Source organism: Coturnix japonica, chromosome 3, assembly GCF_054131305.1.
Source record: "Coturnix japonica strain WE chromosome 3, WE-NBRP24, whole genome shotgun sequence".
Classification (NCBI taxonomy): domain Eukaryota; kingdom Metazoa; phylum Chordata; class Aves; order Galliformes; family Phasianidae; genus Coturnix; species Coturnix japonica.
This window is the reverse complement of record NC_140665.1, coordinates 102,016,619-102,031,990: the sequence shown is the minus strand read 5'-3', so window position 1 is coordinate 102,031,990 and position 15,372 is coordinate 102,016,619. Positions and strand designations below refer to the sequence as shown.

The 15,372-nt window shown below is 44.7% G+C and overlaps 1 protein-coding gene and 1 long non-coding RNA gene across 8 annotated transcripts in view; one reads left to right on the top strand and one right to left on the bottom strand.

The window, feature by feature from the left end:
- TFAP2B (transcription factor AP-2 beta) overlaps window positions 1-9,555 on the top strand; it is a 30,707-nt gene extending 21,152 nt beyond the window's left edge. For 2 of the 7 annotated variants that reach the window (XM_015859864.3, XM_085542299.1), the window contains 4 exons: window positions 1,665-1,806; window positions 4,045-4,304; window positions 5,711-5,773; window positions 7,699-9,555. In XM_015859864.3, the coding sequence (XP_015715350.1) occupies window positions 1,665-1,806; window positions 4,045-4,304; window positions 5,711-5,751 (443 nt within the window). In that variant the 3' untranslated portion in view covers window positions 5,752-5,773; window positions 7,699-9,555. Of the gene's footprint in view, window positions 1-1,664; window positions 1,807-4,044 lie in introns of all 7 variants that reach the window. The other 5 variants (XM_085542302.1, XM_085542303.1, XM_085542301.1 and 2 more) reach the window with 4 other exon arrangements.
- Window positions 9,082-14,829, bottom strand: LOC146761613 (uncharacterized). Its single transcript, XR_014944307.1, has 2 exons — window positions 14,681-14,829; window positions 9,082-9,761 (listed from the first exon to the last, which is right to left on the bottom strand). It is a non-coding gene; the product is annotated as an uncharacterized LOC146761613 (long non-coding RNA).
- Window positions 14,830-15,372: the final 543 nt, after the last annotated feature.

The window sequence follows — 15,372 nt, the reverse complement described above, 5'->3', positions numbered from 1 at the left end:
CTGAGAGGCGTAGGAATAATCCACTTATCTCTTCCGCATACGAGCATGCATAAACATTTGTGCTAGATATTAACTTTCCAGCTCTTCTTGGTGGAGTTGTGGCAGCGATAAGCCCTCACCGCATGCAGAGCTGAGGCTGATAGCAGCTCCTCGTGGTAGTGCAGGGCTCAGATACAGGCACAGGGGTGCCAGCTGTAGGGGATGTGCAGCATTATGGATGCACCCTGGGTGCTGATCCACACCAATGGGTGTGAATTAATTCACACCAATGGGTGTGAATTAAGCTGTGTGTGAGAAACTCTACTCACAGCAAAAGCAAAGCTGGCTTGAAGTCTCCAGAGCCCATCAGGATACATAGCGATGCTAAACCCCACATTAAGAGAGTAGGAAGGTGTGTGCTTTGCTCTCCTGGTTTCCTTACAAATCAACATCAGTTTCTTTCATGAGAGCTTCCTCCTTTTGGAAGAAGCTGCACCTGATGGGGGTGAAGTTTGCTTGGTGCCAGCAGCCAGGCTTGGTTGATGCTGTCATTGTACTCCATCTGGCATCAATCGAATGTCACTGGGGAGATGGGGCAGCCACTGTGGGGATACCCCAGGTACCCTCACATTCAATTAAGAGCTTTGTTGATTAGAAAGAAGCTTTGGGAAGCAGAGATGACGTTGGAAAATGACTCCTGGTCGTTAAAAGTAACAGTCCTGGAGTTATTAGACCTATCTGCTTTGTGTGTTGGAAATCTTCCCCTTTGCTCCCTCAGGCAGTGCTTTAAAGGGTTTAACACTTTATTCTGGAGGAGTTGAGCTATAATCTGGTGGAATCTCCTTAGAGTCTGGGGGTGTTATTTCTTTTTTAATTACTTTTCACCCTCTTCTTTTCCACCTTTCTTCGACTACTGTCTCCTCATGGCATGGAGTGCATCAGTAGGGGTTTGATGACTCAAACCTCTCTGTAGGCAAGGAATCAGGCAGTGGAAATGACAGTTATAATTAGAGGACTTAGTATTGTTCACAAAAAAAATTGCCATCAGTTGATGCCCTTCCATAGGTCAAAGGAGAGTTCTCATTACTGGTGGTCAGTTAAGAGAGCAGAGTAATGAACTCTGTCAGACAAAATAGACTTATTTCCATCATTTTACTGATGGGACAACAATTATAATAACAGTGTAGGTGCCATGTAATCCTATACAAAGTTAACATCAAAGTTAACGTTATATCCACATTCATAAAATGTTGGAGAACATTCTTCCACTGTATTGAAATAGGGATAATTTTGGTGCTCTAGGGGAGAGTTGAGTCCTTCTGTCTTTTGGGACTTGCTTAGTTTCCCCCCTTTTTTGGTCCAGTTCACTCAAATTTGTGTGTGTGTGCGTGTGTGTTCTCTGCAACCGTTCCACATGGGATCAGTTGCATTCATGTCTATAAGCCATCATCAGCACATTGCTGCAAAGACAGCTGTAAATATGTACCCAAAACTTCCTATTTCCCCCAACATAGGATTTATAGAGAGAAAACCAGTGTCTGCATCTTGGCCTTAAGGTGCAGTTGGGTTTCTAAATGTGACTCTAAGAGCTGATGTCTCCCAGAGGGCAGCAGAAAAGCATTACAGGATACTTCGGCAGCTCTGCTCCAGCCCAGAACTGTTAATATCCCTCTTATCCCATCCAGGTGAGGCCGTTCATTTAGCCCGGGATTTTGGGTACATCTGCGAAACGGAGTTCCCAGCCAAGGCTGTTTCTGAATACCTGAACAGACAGCACACAGACCCCAGCGACCTCCACTCCAGGAAAAACATGCTGCTTGCTACAAAGTGAGTGCCAAATTATCCATCACTCCCCTGGAAAAATCTCCCATTACCTTAAGCCTTATGTCTGAGGTCAATTTAAAGGTGGACAGAGTCTCCAGTCCCAAAATTATAACAGCCTCAGGTAGAGGAAGGGGTGCCCACATCACCACATTGGTAGGGTAGTGCTCATTGTCTGTGCATCACTCTACAGTTGTTATCCCTATGGAGGATGCGTGGACCTGATCCCTGGCTACCACGTGTTTTTTCCAAGCCATCCTTAATCCAAAAGCCACCATGACAAGGCAACAGCCAAAAAGTGGGCTGCTTCTACGTCATTGTACACCTGTCTGCCTGCAACGTCTAATCTAGATGGTTTAATTAAGAAAATAAAAAAAAAAAAAGGGAAAAAAAGAAGACAGGAAATCCAACAAAAATATCGTGAATTGATAATCATGCTTGCTTTGGTCCCCCTGACACAGTTCTCTCCATGGGGACTTTGCTGGTGGCTTTGGTATGCAAGTCATCCCATACAACATTCTTAACCTAGTACTCGGTCCTCAGCAGTGGTGCTGTGCTTTTACCTCTCTCTCTCTCTCTCTCTTTTTTTTTTTTTTTTTTTTTTTTTTAAGTGAGGAATAGGAAAAATAAGGAAAAAGAGCAGCCCAAAGAGCTCTCATTTATTTCATGCTCTGGGACGTGTCTTGCCTCTGATGACAGTGTAATTTAAAGAAATATATGGAGGGTTGAAAAATCATTTGCTCAAATTTGTCCAGATGTTTTTTAGACGTGATTGGAATTTGATTGCCCTTTTCCGCAGGGTCAGAAGATATTAATGTCCCAGAACTTTAATTGCTCACAGACCCTGCTTTGCTCTTTGAAGATGTAAAATGTTGCACTCATTACTGTTTGTTCTCCAAATTCAAAGTTTCCTCTCTTGCACTTTCTTAATGGATAATACACATAGAAGTAGACCTTTATCTTTCTCCACCCTCTGAAACCTTTAACCCACTGGGAATTTCAGGCGATGAGAGCTGAATGCCTTTTTAAAGTGTTTCTTTTTCTTTTTCTTTTTTTTTTCCTTTTATGTCTTTTTTTTCCCCCATACTTCAGCACCCCCTCAAACCCCCCCGCCCCGCCCCGAGTCCCTGGGTAGGCATCTGCTGAAAGAAATTATTCCCTCCCAGCTCCCATGTTCCTACATGGCCTTGACACCTGTTGATATGAAGGCCTTCTGGACTAGAACAATGCAAAAGAAAGAAGTGGGAAATCATATAAATAATAATAATGATAATAATAATGAAATCTGATTTTCAAAAGTGTGGAAAATAAGCAAGGGCCATGTTTCCTCTGATGCTTCAATTGGTCGTTCTCTCCCCAGAACAAAATAGGAAGTGCTAGTTTAGATAAGCCAGAATGGAGCTCTAGAATCCAGAACTTTCTCAACAAGGCTGCATAGCCCAAGCAGTCTCAAGAAAGATTCCATTTAGTCCTTTCACCACATTCCTGTGCCCTTCAGCAGCACGTGGCTGTGATTTTTCTCCAGGAACAACACTGTTGAGAGTTGTTTTAGGCCATGGTCCAGATGGGTGGTTGGCAGACACAAGGTATATCTCCAACTCAGCTTGGTCATTTTTGGGTTCACCAAACAGGGCTGGGTTTTCACAGTGCTTTGGAGATATCCTTGTGACTTCAGGAGAGATTTGTATCTCTGGACCTCCTGTTGTACTGCAATCGCAGAAATCTGTTTCCTGAAGAGCACCACCCTAGGCATGGATTCTAAGTGCTGACTGCACTTGATGATCTTTTCCAACCTGAGCAATTCTATGATTCTATGACTGTCCTAGGATGATCCTCTAGCGCTGGTGGGAGAATCATAGAATGGTTTGAGTTGGCAGAGACCTTAAAGGCCGTCTGTTCCACTCTCTGCACTGAACAGGGACAACCAAAGCTCCATCAGTGCTCAGAGCCCAGCCAACCTCACCTTGGCTGTCTGCAGGGATGGGGCATTAACCACCTCTCTGGGCAGCCTGTACCAGTGCTTCACAACCCTAATTGCAGATTCTCAGGTTCTATGGAAATCCTAAAGGAAGGGTGAAAATTTTCCATCCTGTGTTCTGGGATAAGCTTTGGCTTGAACTTGCTCCTTTCTTCAGCCTTAGTTGTCTCAGAGAACCGTATCAAGTGTGGGATGAGTCTAACCATTGCTTTTCTCCCCCTTTCTCTCTTTTCTTCTCTTTCTTTTCCTTTCTCTCTTCCACTCAGGCAACTTTGTAAAGAATTTACAGATCTCTTGGCCCAGGACAGGACACCCATTGGAAACAGCCGGCCCACCCCTATTTTGGAACCAGGCATTCAGAGCTGCTTGACTCACTTCAGCCTCATCACTCACGGCTTTGGGGCTCCCGCTATCTGCGCCGCCCTCACGGCCCTCCAAAACTACCTGACTGAAGCTCTCAAAGGCATGGACAAGATGTTCTTGAACAACAACACTGCTAACAGGCACACATCTGGCGAAGGACCAGGTAGTAAAACTGGAGACAAGGAAGAGAAACACAGAAAATGAGAGGAGGAAAAAAAAAATTAAAAAAAAAATTTAAAAAGGAAAGGAAAAGAGGAAAAAAAAAAAAAGCTAAATAAAAGGAGAAAAGAGAGAGAGAGAAAGAGAGAGATAATCTTTTAAAACAAAACCGTCTTAATTTTAGCTTTAAAAAATATTGGATTGGGCTTTGGAAGAATTCTATTAGGTAGGAGAAAATAATAATAATAATAAAAAATAATAATAATAAAAGAAAGATGATAATTTAAGATCAGAGGAGCACAATGGCGCAAGACCAGTGGTTCAGAGTCTCTTGCCAGGAACATGTGAAGACAACCACCAGGATTTCCTTTTTTTTTTTTCCCACTTCTGCTCTTTCATGGTTTTTTTTTTTTTTTTAATAATGATTTGGGGAGGGGGAGGAGTCTAATAATAATTAATAATAATAATAAAAGAAAGAAATGAATAACTTATTGGAAGAAATCGGAGAAACATTTTTGGTGTCAGTGCTTTGATTTCTTGAGCTGCACGGTCTGTCTTACTCTGATTTGATTTATTATTATTTTTTTAACGACGTCCTGTCTCCACCTTAGATAAAACAATCTTCCAGAGTGTTCCTTTCTGAGCCACCCATCACCTCGTCCCTGGCTCTTCCCCATCTCATCTCACCCCCTTGTCTCTGTCTAGACTAGGAAAGGAGGGCAGGCAATGCCTAGGCTACCGAGACCTCTCCCAAAGACATCACCATCAACCACTCATGGCTGTCTTTGCTTAATGGCATCAGATGGGACACTTTAAGTCACGGTAGCTCAGTCCAATTAGCTCACTCTAGTTTTTTAAGAATCCCATTATTATATTATTCCTGGTCTAGACAGACTCTCTGTTTGGATTGCCAACGTTTACAGGTGTGTATGTGTGCGTGTGTGCGTATGTGTGTGCATATGCGTATGCATGCACATAACCCCGTAGGGGTGTGTGTGTGTGTGCGCTATGTATGTTTGTATATATATATATGTATATATCTGGCCATATACATATATATATTTAATATGTGTGCATCAACCACACATATTCATGCATGCAAACATACCTTTGTGATTTAGTGCAATGCCTTGTCTATAATGGGTTGCAAACTTTGAAAGTAAGGTCTGGTACAATGTCAGTGCTATCTGATTTCTTAATTTCTGAGGTCTCCTCTTTCTCTAGGGAGTTTTATATTCCTAACTATGCCAATGTTTCAGTCCTTAATTTCCTCCAGTAGAGTGTGTATGAGAGATATCTTTCCCCATTTTAAAAGAATTGTTAACAGCAACAACAACAAAAAAGAGTGATATGAGTATGTAATTCTTTCTCAGGAGTATGCACTATTTTATTTTCTTCTGTTTCCTAAAGCTTTGCCCGCTTGGCTTATGAGCTTCTTCAAAGAGGACTAGAGATCCCTACACAGTATATCAGGTACAGAGAAAAAAAATCCACAATTCTGATATTCTGATACTTTTTTTTTCTTTTTTCAAATCAAAGCCAGTTGTTTCCGAATTCCGTAGGTGCACTTCTTTAAAGAAGCTCAAAGGGAATAATTGGAAAGAGATAAAACTATGAGTTGAAATCGAGGTGTGATACTGCAAAGAAAATAAGAGCTGTGTTGAATGTTACCGCGCTTGCTTGGCATCGGGGCTTTGTACCAGGGAGGAAAGGGCTGCCATGTGAGCTGGCTCCTCGTGATGGGAGCGGGGAGGGTTTGCCAGGGAATATCCTGGTTTCTCATCTCAGTCTGATGAAATCTGCTTCTCTTAGAAAGCTTTTCAGAACTGTCTTGTGACTCTCACTTTGGAATGAGTCGATGCGGTAGGGGGAAATCTGCTGAACTCCAATGTTTTTCTCGGTGGTTTGGTGCGTGACAGGATGTCTTATGCATATGATTTGGGAGGGGTGGGGGAAGTAGTCTGATTTCTTCTTTCTTTCTTTTTTTTTTTTTTTTTTTTTTTAGCATACCTTTTTCTGTCTTAAATGGTAAAAAAAAAAAAAAAAAAGAAAAAGAAATAATGCTGAAGCGTAAGGACATGAATTGTTGTTTGGATTCTGCCCTATTGTAATTGCATGTATTTCTCAGTGGGGCAGGATTCATGCACTAATGCATCTTTTTGCTTACGTTAGAACAGTTTCTGGGTATGCGTGGGGTAAAGCCTGGAACTGATGGCAAAAATTCAGTGGGACCAGGGCCTCCCCTAGCACCTCTCTTAGATTTGCAGTGCCCAGTGCCACCAAGCTGAGCAGGCACAACTGATTCACAGAGTGGGCAGGGGAATATCTTCCAAAGTGCGCAGTGGAGAGAAATAATTTAGCAGTACTCTCCTCCTTGGCCTCCAATGAAAAGTTCTTAAAGCAAAGCAGACAAAACTCTTGATTTGTACCCAGAATTCTCCAGCTACCTTAGGTAGTACAGACAAAGGAAGTATCAGCTTTCATCCTGCATGGGGTGGACATGTGGCAATAGAAGCCCAGGGGTTGTCCTGCCTTGCTCAGCCCCAGGGAACACCCAGCCCTTGTGAAAAGTTCTTCATCCTTGGTCCCTGTGGGACAGAGTGCTGTGGGCATTCTTATGTGAGTAGAGTGGGAAACTGAGGCAGGTGGGTTGCTGTGATGAGCAGGGAATGGCCTTCATCTATGGCATCAAGCAATGGGTTTGGCAGCTGGCAGATCCGTGCAGATGTCCCCAGAGGAGTTGTAGATCCTTGGGCAACATAGATCTCACGGAACCCCCACTGTGATGCTGGGGACCTCGGGACTGAAGAGCAGCCCTGACCCTCCAAAGCCTTCTCTTTGCTCATCACTACCCTCCATCCTCCTGGAGAGCAGAAAAATGGGTTCAAGCAAAGGACATGGTCTTGAAGTAGGATACATGAGGAAGAGTAGGGATGTGTGTGGATGTCTATTGAGAAGAAAGAATGTTACAATCTGAAAGCAAACCTGCCCATTGAGGCTATTTTCTGAAAACCAGCTCAGTGTTGAACACTATTTTGTCTTTGTGAGGAACACACGGGTCCAAACACTCCAACATCCCCAACTTGGGGGGGGATGCTACACACCAGGGAGACAACTGGTTAGAGCTGAGCCTTCCATCTCTCCAGCTGCAGGGGTGGGGAGGCATGGGGACCCACTGCTCACCACCCAGAAGCTTCCAGATAGAGGTCTGGGGGGGACACTGGGGTGCTCCTTGGTGTTGGAGGGGATGTTGGGGATGCTCTTTCCTTTTAAATGTGAAAGGGCATCACAACACCACTGTGACCTAATGGGGAGAGGGAACTGCTTGCATCTTATCAGGGAAAGATCTACACACAAGTGTGAGGGCCTGATCCTGCTGCTGCTGACATCTTCCCTAGGTGAAGGTTTGGTCTCCTGGAGCAGGACCTAAAGCCTGGGAATGTCAAAGGGAGAGTTTCAGTCGACTCCTGGCAACTTTGGATCTGCCCTTTGTGCCTCCTACCTGGAAGAGACAGACTGCAAGAGGCCAGGCTGTGCTTTGCTCAAGCCAACATAAAATCCCTACTGCTTTCAGAGGGACTGCCCTGTTCTTTTATTCTTTTTTTTTTTTCTTGTGCTTCCTAAAGTCCAGAGGAAAAACAAAGAAACAAACCATGATGTTTCTGATTCAAAAGCAAGCAGGGAGAAATTAGATGTAGGAGAATACCCACCCATCTCTGTTGAGAGGACACATCCAGCTCCTCCCCAGAGGACACATCCATGCTTGATGGCTGTGGGTGCTGCAGATGGAGATCTCCCCAGAGCTGATTTCAGATTCCCACTGTAAACCCTTTCCCTGTTGCCCTGCTCTTTCCCAGCCAGACCACTCGTACTGGCTGGGCATCTCGGACATTTATCTGATAATTGAGTTATTATAAGATTCCTTTTTTCTCGGGATGGTAAATCAATAAACAGGAGGATTAACTCAGCAGCTTTGCTTTGTAACTCGAAGGAAAAGTTTGAGGAGAGACTGTGAAAAGTTTGTTTTCAAACCAAACAGGTGGGTCACTGTAAGTTTAATTTCGTTCTTAGCCTTGCTTTTCCTTTTCTTCTTTAATTACAACTCTGTTTGCTGTTAGAAAGAGCTCAGTTTTCGTCCTCTCCTCGACTTTTTTTTTTTTTTTTTCTTTTTTTCCTTTTCCTTTTCCTGGTTGCTATTCACACAAGGTGTGAAGGAAACAAGAAGCCAATGTTACAGGAAACCTTTCACGACATGGCGGTTTCTCTAAAATCAAGTGGTTGCATCTTGTCCCACCCAATGGAAGTTCTCTGTGAGAAGCCGCTCCGAGTCCCTTTGCATCCTGATCCCAGTCTCTCCCCATAACCCCGAGTTTCTATGTGGGCTGGGTGGTGTGGGCGAGAAGGATGAGGTTAAGACATTTCGCTGCCCCCCAGGACCCACTCAATCCCCCTTCTCACGTCTTTCTGATTGGTGTAATGCAGATCCATTCAGTTTGGGTTGAATAAAGAGATTTCAGTGCTGGGTTCAGCAGCCCTAAGCATTGCCAGATGGATCCGGGCAAAAGCCCCTTCCCCTTTGGCTTCCCTGCGCGAAAGACCGTAGGCTTTTTACAAATAGTCTATTTTCTTATACAAAGATGAAAAGTAATAAATAAATAAGAGAAAATATCCCCGAGCGCACTGGCAAATGCCGGAACATTTTGAGAGTGACGAAATGTTGTGTGCCAGCAAGAAAAAAAGGAAAGGAAAACCAAACCAATGCAAAGCAGTGGAGGAAATAGAAAGAAGAAAGAGGGTAGAAATACACTCTCCTTTCTGTGCCCCAAATGATCCCTCTCACCTCCTCTTCTTGAAAAAAATCTGACCACGAAGTGAGAAATATGGGTTTATCGACTCTTCCTGAGAAGAAATGCAGAGAGGCATTCGGTGTTGAGTTTGTATATATTTATTTATGCTTAATTTAACAGGAATGTGTAAATATGGCGAGCAAGTAGTTTTTGGGTTATTTATCTGTGAATCTATACCTCTGTGAATGGGTGGGGGAATTTAAAAGCAAAAAAATAAAAAGGAAAAAAAAAAAAAGGAAAAAAGAAAACACACAGAAAAAAAAAACAAAAAAAACCCACGCTTGACTAGATAGTATCCTATCGGAATCTCTTCTGTTCTTTATAGACGAGCTGTTATGGTAATGGGTAGAAATTGGTTTCTTGTCCCGTGATGACCTGATTTACATAAATAATAAGAATAAAAACAAAGAGATTGTTGTGTTTTGTTGTATTTTCCTCTTCAGTTTTTTTAATTGTTATTTTACAACTTTTTACTTTAATTTGATTTGATTTTTTTAAAAAAATATTATTTTTCGAACGTTGGTGCCGCTTCAGTTCTGCAGACGGATTCACTTCTAACGCCATGAAGTCTTTTTTTTCCCAGTGGAGTCTTTGGGAAAATACAGGACGTGTCTCTACATTAAAAAATAGAAAAAAAAATAGAAAAAAAAAAAGACAATAAATATTGCTTCTCAGAAATGTTGGTATTTTATTTCTGTCTTACTCGGAAGTGTCTGTATTTTTACCACTTTTACTTCTTCATTCTAAGCAGACCTATAATAAACCTCACGTCATGTTTACGTGATCTTTCATTTCAATTTGCCTTTACTGGCTGAGTTAGCAGTAAATGTTTTCATTTGCGAAGCTTTAGCCATTGAATCAAAGTCTTATGTACCATTACAAGCATTCAATATCAAGAAACTTTAAAAAAAAAGAATATTATTATTTTTTTTTTTTTCCCTTCGGTCCCCATTGCTGTATTACAGTTACTGTATGTTTCACTGATGTCTATGTGGATGTGAGTGTGTATATATGTAGATATATACTCTTCTATACAGAACGGGAGTGATGTTTGCAGTGTTGTTTTCTACTTCTAGGTCTACAGTCTCAACACCAATCACTACCAAAAGGAAATATTATAAGCCACCCCCCGACCCCCCTGTATTCCCAAATCGCCTTTATTTGGGTTTGTAAGCGGCACTGACAAAGAACAGCTGCATGCAGAGCCCCGGGAACAATCCGGAGCTGCTCCGGAGTGACTCCGTGTTTCCCCGAGGCTAAGCAAAGGGAAAAGCGGGGGCAGATGCCTCGGGATTTTTTTTTTAAGGTTATTATTATTATTATTTTATTTTATTTTTTTCAGTGCTGTCATAGAAAACAATATTAAGCAATATTCTTCTCCCCCTCTCCCCCCGTCAATTGGTGCTGGAAAGGACTGTCAATATAACATCAACATGAAAAATAAAACCTCCTCGTGTGCTAGGGGGTCCCGGGACCGAGAGCATCGTCCTCACTGCAGTGAAATGTTGTAGCTGAATTGCTGTCTGGGTTCGGGATTACCTGTTGGCTTTTAGGGGCAGTGGTAGCTAGGAGGCCTGATGATGAAGTGTAGCGGATCGGGTTTTGCAACTTAATATTCCTCATGGAGGAGGGGTGTGGGGTGAGGGGAGAGCAGAAAATAAATTCATCCCCACCTCCGTATCCCAAACTATCTCCCTTCTCCCTCTCCTTCCAGCTTGGACTACAGGAGCCGGCTCAGCTGATCGCCCAAGGTGTCCAAAATAAATCATCATCATCACCCTCATAAAACTACTATTAATAATAATAAAAAAAAGGAGAAAACATTGCAAACCACGACCCCAAAATCTATTTGGTGGGGAAGCTTTCGAGGCTCTCCCATCCCAGCCGCAGCCCGGCCGTGACCTACATTCCCTCCGTGGTGCGATGGCGAAAGCGCCCGGGGGCAGAACTGGAGAGGGGCATCGAGACAGCAGTGCCAGGGGTCGGAGCAGGGGGAAAAGCGAGGGGGTAGGGGGACAATGAGGGGGAAAAAAAGTAAATTATCAGAATCCCTCTTTCTCTTCTTCCTATTGGGGTTTGGCAGGGAGAGGATCAAACCCCCTCCCAGCACCCCCAGAGCCGTCCCAGCTGCGAGCAGGTGTGAGGTGAAGGGTGCCCGGGGGCACAGAGCGCTGGGAAGAGCAGCGACACCGGAGCCGGTTTCCAAAAGCTGAGACCTTTTCTTTTTTCTTTCTTTTTCTCTTTCTTCTTTTTTTTCTTTGTGATTTTCCGGCTTGTTTTGTTTTCTTTTGTGCTCATCGCCCCGATGATATTATTTGGAGGAGAGCATATGTTTTGCATGAAAGCTTTCGCAACAGTCCGCGGAGTTCCCAATGGAGTCTGGGAGGGCCGTTTGGATGATAAGGGGTCGGGGGTGGTGGTGGGAGGGAGGGTTTGGATGGGGGGTAAGGCGGTTCAGGAAGTTTCTGTGTTGTCCGAGGGATGTGCAACAGTTATGTAAAAAAATAAATTAAAAATAAACGAATAAATAAATGAATAAATACACAAGGAGGAGGGGATTGAAATGAATGAATAAATAAAAAGCAAAGGAAGTTGTTTTATAACTCAGCAAAAGCGCCCGCATGGAGAAATCGGAGTCTCCTTTTAAAAGCAGACCCAATAGAACGAGGAAAGTTTCAGCCTCAGTTTCTTAATCCCCGATTCTGGTAATAAATACAGGTGGCTGCTCTGAGAGCATCTGCACTGCTTGAGGTCTGGAACCTGGTGTCAGGAAGGGAGAAATATGCCTGCTGATATCAGCTTCACTGCATTTCCCATAGATCTTCAGCAATTGAAGAATCTGTTCTGTCCCATCCATCTCCTGGTCTTTCAACTCTTTGAGCTTCTCCCTCAGCTAAGGTTACAAACGAATAGCAGCACTAACTACCCCTCCCCACAGGTCTGATGTTAAAATCTGCTTTCCCAGCCATGGCCGGCGGGGCTTTGTCTCTCATGCCTTGCCCCAGTCTCCTTTTTTTCCCTTGCAACTCGAAGTACTTCTAGTTTCCATTACAAAACTTCACCTTGATTTATGTAGTCATAAACATCATTTTTGTCTTTCATCCCTCTGGGGCGAACTCTTCTTTCTTCCTTTTGTTTTTCTCCTTTTCCCCTCCCCACCTGAATGGTATGGCCCATATTTATACGAGAACTCATAAATAACATCTGGCATCCCTACGATGGAACAAGTCAAATGTCTTCAACAATCCCCAGTGTCAACATATATCCCGAATTCTTTTGTTTTCTCTGTCTCTCCCATAAACAGGCACCCGTGGCTTTTTTTCTCTTCCATGTATTGGACGTGTATATGCGTGTAGTGGGACACCGTGTCATATGGCACAAAAACTCACAGTTCCACCCTCCCAACACTACCGACTTCTATGAGTTACTAGGGGCACAAAGGCTCCTTTTTTTCACCCCCGGTATGGACTCGAAGCAGTGCAATAGGATGGGCACGGGGCACTGAGACCCCGGGGCATCCCACAGCCCCCCCGATCAGCCTCCCCGGGAGCAAAGGGAAACCTCCTTGCGGTGTCTCCGCGAGTTAAGAGCGTCTCCGTCCCGTCCTTATCATTAAGGTGGAAGAACCGGAGTCGCACCGCAAATTACTTTGGAGCTCAGCTCAAAAATACAGCGACAACAAGATTGAAAAGTGCGTGTGCGTGCGTGTGTGCATCCTTTTTTTTTCACCCGAATATTCGAAGGCGATTATTCTTATGGGGGAGAATGAAAAATCCCCCGTGATACAGGGGGGAAACAAAGGGGGAAAAAAAAGAAAGAATAAAGAAAAATAAAGAAACAAAAGAGGAAGAGGGAAGTTTAACGCTTCTCAAAGTGCATTTAAAGCACCGTCCCGTGTACGCAGCCTGACCCCCCCCTCCTCTCCGGCGTGGGGAGGTGCTGTGCCGATCGTTATCGCTGCTGTTCCATAAGCAGCGCGGAGCAGAGCAGGGAAACGCTTGAGAACAGAAACCTTTGGTCCTTCCAAGGTGGTGAGTCGACGTAGAAACGGCACAAACGCAGTGACATTCAGAATGTGACCGGCTTAAAAGCCAGGGTGAATAAGCGTGGGGGTACATTATTTTCCCCTCGTAAAAACCCATTCAAATACAAAGGAAAAAACATCTTTTAGCCCACAAAACCATCTCTAGGACAAGTTTATCTTGCTGTGGGTGCACAGACGGTTCTGGCTCCTGCAGGACTAGCAATGAGCCCACCCGAAGCTGCCACTGTGCACCACCGGCTTTACTCTCCCCCAGTACTGAGAGTGGCTATAGGGATCGCAGCTCCCCAAAGCCCTCCACACAAGCCGACACTGCTTTATTTAATCCAGAGTAGATCCTATTTCGGCTAGGAAAAATAAATGAAAAAGAAAAAAAGAATAAAAATAGAAGGCCATGTCTGTGCAGAAAATCACACCACAATAACCGGTAATAATGGGGAGGTAGGGGGGGGAGAGGGGGGAGATTAGGGAACCTCACGTTGGAGACGGAGAGCATTTTCGGATCAATGCTTTCGGCGGAAATCAGCTGGATTTTAAGAGGTGTTTGAAGGGTGGGACCGAGCGAAACGTTCGGAAACGAAAAGTTCTGGATTCTGAAAGGAATATTTGGCGGTGAGGGAGGGAGGGAGGGGGGTTTTGTTCGGTGAGAAAAGCAAAGCCCGGCTTTAAGCTGCCCCAGAGGCGCAGCCGCTGATTCCTCGCACCCTCACACCCTCAAAACCCTGCGCAGAAAGGGGAGTGGGGCTGGGAAAGGGCAGGAGACGGCTTTTAAACCCCTCCCGTATTGCTTTCCTGGGACATCGCCATTGCAGCAAAGCCCGGAGCAGCTGCTGGAGGGGGGGGGGAAGGGGGGTTGAGGGAGATGGGAGGGGGTGGTGAGCAGCAGGGACCTCCTTCCTTCTGCTTCAAAGGGCTCTTTAAACTTTAACTTCGGAGCGACACGAGATGAGGGAAAAGTAACTCAGCCCTGACCTGTGAACTCGCATTTTGGAAATATATTTCCCCCCCCCCCCCCCCCACTTTTCTTCTTATTTCCTGGTTTTGCTTAATTTTCCCTTTTGTTATTCTTATTTATTATTATTATTATTATTATTATTATTATTATTATCATCATTATCTTCTCCTTGCCCCTTCCCTACCTCGCCTTGGGAAGCTGGGGCTTGCTTGGAAAGCCTGGAAAGCAGATCTCTTCCCCCCCCCTCCCTCCGCTCACAATCCCCCCCCTCCTCCCAAACACGCACACAAAAAACAAACAAAAAGGCGTTAGTTGCACAGAGTTTCTTCTCTCTGCATAAAAGGTGATTAATAATTAGAGGTTTGCTAGCCCGAAAGGAGGAACACGCGCAGCCCCAAAACACACGCCCTGCGTTGGGCGTTGTGCAATTCTGGAGGATGGGTGTGAAAGTCAGGAAGGGCTTTTCTTTTTTCCCTCTGGCTGTAGATACTCTGAGTGTACGTGTGTGAGTACATACATGTACTTGGGTTACTGACCTGCGGGAAATATTTTACAGCTACTTATCTCTCCCCGCGCGGAAAATGAAGGCGACAGGACAGGGTCGTTTCCTCCTTTCTGCCTCTTTCTCCTCTCCCTGCTCACACTCAGCAGCCCCATCCCGTGCAGGCAGCCTTTCACCGTCCCCTTTTATTTACCCCCAACAGCTGAAGGGCTGCTTCTGCAATCTGAGCCGCGACTGCTGCCAGAGGGGGTGGCCACGGTGGGACAGGGAGCTGGAAGGGAAGGGAAAGTAAAGCTGGGGTGTATCTCTAGAAATCCCTTCTCTATGCCTATTGATAGATATGCATGTACACACATATATACGTATATATACATACGGATATATATAAACTCCCTGCTAAAGTTGGGAGGGGAAGACCTGGATAGGAGCGCATCCCTCCCCCTGCCCCGTCCCCTCAGAGAGGGCTGATAACGAGCAGCTCCTGCCCGCTCCTCTTTTCCCCCTCCTTCCCCTCACCCCCATCCCAACATCCTGTCAAGCAATAGGCTGTAAAATAGTTATCCAGCCCAGCACACAGGCAAGTGCCGTTTGAGAGTAATTTCTGCCCCGAGCATTTGGCCCGGGGCAAAGCAAGCGTGCTCTCTAACTGATCAACCTGGATATTTCATTATTCATTAATTTACTGTTTAACCAAATCCCACTCATTATCAGAGGCAACGCTTGGCA